This window comes from Symphalangus syndactylus, chromosome 14 (genome assembly GCF_028878055.3).
Source record: "Symphalangus syndactylus isolate Jambi chromosome 14, NHGRI_mSymSyn1-v2.1_pri, whole genome shotgun sequence".
NCBI lineage: Eukaryota > Metazoa > Chordata > Mammalia > Primates > Hylobatidae > Symphalangus > Symphalangus syndactylus.
The window spans coordinates 107,670,564-107,676,563 of record NC_072436.2 but is presented as its reverse complement, the minus strand read 5'-3'; the positions used below and the strand labels follow the sequence as shown (position 1 = coordinate 107,676,563).

At 50.1% G+C, this 6,000-nt stretch overlaps 1 protein-coding gene across 2 annotated transcripts; it reads right to left on the bottom strand.

Moving 5' to 3' along the window:
* Positions 1-1,306: 1,306 nt before the first annotated feature.
* TNP2 (transition protein 2) lies at positions 1,307-2,871 on the bottom strand. 2 transcript variants are annotated; one of them, XR_008650902.2, is made up of 2 exons: positions 2,271-2,871; positions 1,307-1,478 (listed from the first exon to the last, which is right to left on the bottom strand). XR_008650902.2 is itself a non-coding variant. In XM_055242761.2 (2 exons), exons 1-2 carry the CDS (start codon positions 2,789-2,791, stop codon positions 1,462-1,464), a joined length of 432 nt encoding a protein of 143 aa, XP_055098736.1. In that variant the 5' UTR covers positions 2,792-2,871; the 3' UTR covers positions 1,307-1,461. The 2 variants fall into 2 exon arrangements, 1 of the variants encoding a protein (XP_055098736.1); XM_055242761.2 differs by having other exon boundaries at positions 2,377-2,871.
* Between the last annotated feature and the right edge of the window lie 3,129 nt (positions 2,872-6,000).

Sequence of the window (6,000 nt, the reverse complement as noted above, 5' to 3'; positions counted from 1 at the left end):
GAAAGGGGAGGGAGAGCATTAGGACAAATACCTAATGCATGCAGGGCTTAAAACCTAGAAGATGGGTTGATGGATGCAGCAAACCACCATGGCACATGTACACCTATGTAACAAACCTGCATGTTCTGCACATGTATCCCAGAACTTAAAGTAAAATGAAATAAAAATAAAAAGTAGTGACAGAACGCCTGCACAATGGGGGAAAAAAATAGAAAAATTAGGCAGGTGTGATGGGCACCTATAATCCTGGCTACTCGGGAGGCTGAGGCAGGAGAATTGCTTGAACCCGGGAGGCAGAGGTTGCAGTGAGCTGAGATGGCACCACTGCCCTCCAGCCTGGGCGACAGCGCGAGAAGTCAAAAATAGCTAAGCATGGTGATGCATGTCATGCTACTCAGGAACCTGAGGCGGGAGGATGGCTTGAGCCTGGGAGATCAAGGCTACAGTGAGCCATGATTGCCTCACCAAACGCCAGCCTGGGTGACAGAGTGAGATGGTCTCAAAAAAAAAAGCATACACCAGACTCTATCAGCTCACCCAGTTGAGACCCTCCCCTGACTTCTCCCACCAAGAATAACGTCCAAGCTCCTTCCTGCAGAGCTTGGTACAACCCCGGCATGGTCTGGCCCCCGCCTGGTGCCCCCAGCTCATGTCCCAGCACCTTCAGATTCTATGCCAGCTCCTCTGGAACACAGGTTCTAACCCAGGCTCATTCCCTCACAGGGACATGACATCACCCTGCTCCCTTGATACAGCTCATTGTGACGAGTCTTGTGTGTTTGGACTGTAAGTTCCATGAGGGCAGGGCCTTGTGTGTTCTCTAGTTCTGTTCCCAGAGCCCATCACAGCCCCTGAACAGACTTTAGTCCCTTAGTAAAAGTTTGTTGAAATGGCTACTTTGAGGAACTTGAGGTTGGTACTATATTACAGAATCAACAAGTGAGGCTCAGAGGTTGGTCACAGTCCAAGGTCACACAGCGAGTATGAAAGATGAGCCAGGATTCAAACTCAGGATGCTCTGGATTGCAAAAGGCACATTCTGAACCCCTCTTCCTGTCTCCTGTCATGTTCTTGGGCTACATACATGTGGATCACATGAATAGGGTGTGGACCTGTGCGCATCTTGTGTGTCCACATATGTACACACCCATGTGGGAGCATACAGGGCAAAAGATTGTTATCCAAGCAGAGTGAACTCTGCAGGCTTCTTGGCATCCCACCCCCATTCATTTCTGCCCCTGTGCAGGCCCCCAAAACACATAACACCTTTATTAGTGAAATCAAAATGACTATGACTACTCAGGGATAGTCTTCCAGGTACAAGCTTTAATTAGTGTTGCGTAGAAATCACCATAGTAGCATGTTCCTGCAAGAAGATTGACCTCATCCTAGCATTTTCTCATCCTAGCATTTTCTCATTTGGGTGGAACACGCAGGAACAAGCCAAGGAGTGTGGTCTCATTAGTTGGATTTCCGTCCTAAGGGATAAGAGTGGGAAAGGAACCTTTAATAGCTGAGCACTTCATGAAGTCACTGACCTCCTGTAGGTCTTACAACTACTCATTTGTGATTGAATATGGGGCATAGGTAGAGTTTAGACTACCGTCAGTGTCCTTTTGACCTATGTGAATCCATCTATCCATCCATGTATCCCTTCCATTTGTCATCCATTCATTCATTAGTCATTCATTAGTTCACTCATTCCATTCATTTATTCAACATTTCTTTCCCATTCTATCCCATTAGTCTAGATATCTATTCTAGGCTATATAGATATAGAATATAGAGTATAGACTATATAGATATAGAATATACAGTAATTATTCAATTACTCTATATTACTCTGTTAAGATAGTATTTAACCAATCAAACCAACCCATCAAAGCTTTTACAACTATTTAACTCTGTGTCTAACCAATTCATCCACCAACCACAATCTTCCAACTAATCGTCTACCTAACCAACCAATAACTAGCCAGCCAGTGCATTCATCCATTTATTCATCCATCCAGCTAATCATATCCAAACTTCCTATCATTCAACTAATGCATTCTTCCAACTATCGTTTCTATTACCTATTTATTATTTGCCCACCCAGTCATCCACCCAACCTCTCAACCCCATTCATGCTTCCGTCTAGCTTATGTGCTATCTGTCCATCTTTCCATCCTCCTAATCAACCCATCCAATTTCAAAGAGCCTGTCCATCAACATATCATACATTCAACTAGCCAACTGCCATTTTTTCTCTTCTCCCTCTTCATCCTTGCCTGTGGTTCCTGTGTGACCTGGCTGCAGCCTTCTTCTCACTGCCCCCAAGTCTGCTCCCCATCATCTGTGGGCTCAGTGGCCCTTCCCCACCTCCTTAAAGGGTACCTGAGCTCTGCTTCTTGGTTTTGTACACCTGCTGGATCCTCTTGGCCATTTTTTTCTTGTTCAGCTTGCCTCCCAAGTTCTTTCTGTTCTTGGGGCAGCTGCAGCACAGGATGGTGGGCCGCATGGGAGAGTGGTGGGAGTTCATAGTCTTTTTGTGGCACTTTGGTGGTGGACTGGCGTTGGTACTCTGGCTCTGGCAGCCGGATGAGCTGTGGGCTCCAGTTAGGTTATGGTGGCTGGCTGGGCTCTGGCTGGAGCTCCTGCTCCGGCTGCCACACTGCCTCTGTCTGCAACTCTGGCTGAAGGTCTGGCAGTGGCGGGTACAGGTGCATGGGCTGCAGGTGCGGCTTTGGGGCCGAGAGTTGCTATGGAGCTGGGTGTGGGTGATAGGAAGGCTGTGAATCTTGGTGTCCATAGGAGGCCACGTTTGGAGGGGCAGAGCCTCCTCTTTGTCCTCTCCCAGCAGGCCTAGCTTTACGGAGGCCCTGGCAGCCCCCCGGTTATATAGTTGGGGCTGATTATGATGGCACAGGCCACAGGGGTGTGACAGATGTGGCCCAGCCAAGACAAAGCCCCCTACCCCTTACCCTCACCCCCATGCTGGGGCAGCTCTCAGGGGTACCCTGGAGGTAGTCCCAGCTGCTGGTTCAGGGTAGGAGCCCTTGGGTCAGATTTAGCTGAGTCTGCATCCCAGATCTGCTTTTTCCACATGGTCAGCCCTTGGGATTCGCCTGAACAAGTCCCAGTTTCCCCATCTCTGCAGAATAGGGACAATAATTGTACTGACCTCATTTGGACATTAGAAGAATTATTCATAAAGGAGAGAATTTATATCAAGCAGTTAGCCCAGGCCCAGCCCACAATAAGAGCTTAGTAAACATCACTGACCAGCATCATCAGGTGTTTTTCTTAACGCCCTGGGCAGCTTGGGTGCCAAGAGTGCAGCCCTGACCCTGGTGATGGCAGCTGAATGGTGGGCAGTTGTTAAGACAGATGATTAGTGCCCAGATGATGGGGAGGTGATGATTTGGCCAGATGGCTTGGTGGATGGATGAAAGATGAGTAACCACATGGACCAAGGGGTGGTCCTGGGGCTTGCCTGGCAAGCCTACCTCCCCAGCCAGATCTAAAGTTGGGAGATTCACAGTCAGGTTGAAATCCTGGTTTGCACTGATGTCCAATCTTGCGTAGACCATTGTGGTTTCTGAGGCTTAGTTGTCTTATGTGACAAAGGGGTATCTTTCCCTGTTTCCTGGTATTCTCGTGGGCCTGAGATGCCTGTCAAGCTACAGGAGGCCCTTGGAAACCCGTCTCTCTCCTTCAGTTTCTGCCTCTTGATTCTCCTCCCCTCTCTGCTAACAAAGCCTTGCCATACTGTTTGAATCACGCCGTCCCTGCTCAGACACCCCAGTACCTCGAGAAGAAAGCCCAGACTTATGTTTGCACACCAGGCCATTTGATCTTCTCGTTTTTGGGTTTCCATCCAGAGCCTTCCACCCCTCCCGGTCTTGGCCGATGCCTTTGGGCTTAGCCCTTGGCCCTGTACTTTCCCACTTCTCTCTGCGTGGAACTGCCTGTCTCTGTCTGTCCTCCCGGAGCAGGCCCCCGGCCCAAGCCAACCTCTCACTCTGCCCATGTCCAACTTTGCCTCTTGCTATGAGGATTTGCAATCATCTGGTTTTATGGAATTTTTTTCTTTTTCTTTTTCTTTTGAGAAAGGATCTTGCTGTGTTGCCTAGGCTAGAGTGCAGTGGCACGATTATAGCTCACTGCAGCCTCCACCTCCCGGTCTCAGACGATCCTCCCACCTCAGCCCCCCCAGTAGCTGTGACTATAGGTGCGTGCCACCACACCTGTCTAATTTTTTTATTTTTATTTTTTGTAGAGATGGGGTCTCACTTTGTTGCTTAGGTGGGTCTTGAACTCATGAGCTCAAGATGTTCTCCTGCTTTGGCCTCCCAAAGTGCTGGAACTACAGGCATGAGCCAATATGCCCAGCCTTTGCAGTTTATTTCTTAATAAACATGTCAAATTTCTTACAGTGAGAACTGCTTTCATTTACTGAATGCTTTCTACATGACTGGGCTCTGGACCTTACCCTCTCCAGGCAGCTTTGCCATCAAACCTTACAGTGACCCTTTGTAGTGGAATGAATGGCAACCCCCAAAAATCTATGTCCACGTTATAACTCCTAGAACCTGTCAATGTGATATTTGGAAAAGGGGTCTTTGCAGATGTAATTAAGCTAAGAATCTTGAGATAAGCATGTTGGCTTAGCTGGTGGGCCCTAAATCCAATGATAAATGTCCTTATGAGAGACAGAAGAGGTGTCACACAGGGAGAAGAGGAAACCATGGGAAGATGGAGACGAACCTGGAGTTCTGTGAGCTAGAGGAGGCAAGGAAGGATTCTCTGCTAAGGCCTCCGGAGGGAGATCAGCCCAGCTGGCACCTTGACTTCAGACTTCTGGCATCCAGAACTGCAGAGTATACATTTCTGTTGTTTTAGCCGCCAAGTTTGTGGTCATTTGGTATGGCAGCCCCAGGAAACTAATGCACCCCATAAGGCAGATATAATGATTACATTTAGCAAAGAGGGAACAGGCTCAGAGGTGGAGTAACCAGCCCAGTGTCCCTTAGCCGATCAGGGGCAGAGCCAGTCATATTCAGGTCCGGCCTCCTCTCGAGGTCACTAAGGGATTCTCGGTGATTAGAGGGACACCTGCGGCATGGTTCTCCGGGCCCTGCCTTGGGTGGGCTCAGCAGATCCGGTTGTGGGGTGTATGCTAGACCAAGCCGTGAAGACTTTCTTGGTCTCTGGACCCCCATTCCCATGGCCTCATGCTCCTCCACTGCCAACGCCCCACTTTCCCACCCTCAAGCACATAGCCTGGAATGGAGATTGTGGCCTGCCATCAACCAGCCTCTCCTCCACACACCTTTCCAGTCCTTCCAGGGAGGGCTGACCTCTCCCAGCAGCAGGTGTGTGGTACGTCACATACCTGCCCCCGCACCCATGACAGTGAACTCTCTCCCAGGACAGCAGGGACTGTGTTTTATTACCAGGGCCCCTGGTGACTAGCACCATGTGGGGCATGCAGCGGGGGCTCAGCTCATGTTTCCTGGGCAAATGAATGGGTGGGCGGACCTTTGGGCCTTGGATAAAAGGACAAAACTGACCAACCGAGTCATTTGTGGGTCTGGAAGTAGTGGGATAACGGGGCCTCCCTTGCCCTAGGCTATTGCAGGGCAGGGCAGTGGCCTACCCTCAGGGTAGCCCAAGGCCCCTTCCTGCCCTCAAACATGGCCCCCAGAGAAACCGAGGCTTCCCTGAAAATTCCCCATCCGCCAGCCCCACTGCCACGGTACTAACTAGGATCCCCTCGGGGACAGGGGATCAGCTGATCAGGAGAATTAGCTCAAGGTGGCTAGTGCTTGGAGGACTGTGAGGGAATGTGGTGGAGATCGTATTTGTTGCTTCTTTGGGATGGAAGGAGTGAGGGAGGAGCCGGCGGTAGGGTGGGCAGCAGACGCATTCCGAAGCTCCTTGAGGAATGCGCACCGAGCCCACAGCAAGAGGATGGGGCCTAGGTTCTGCATCTGTACCCAGTCACCTCCCTGGGCC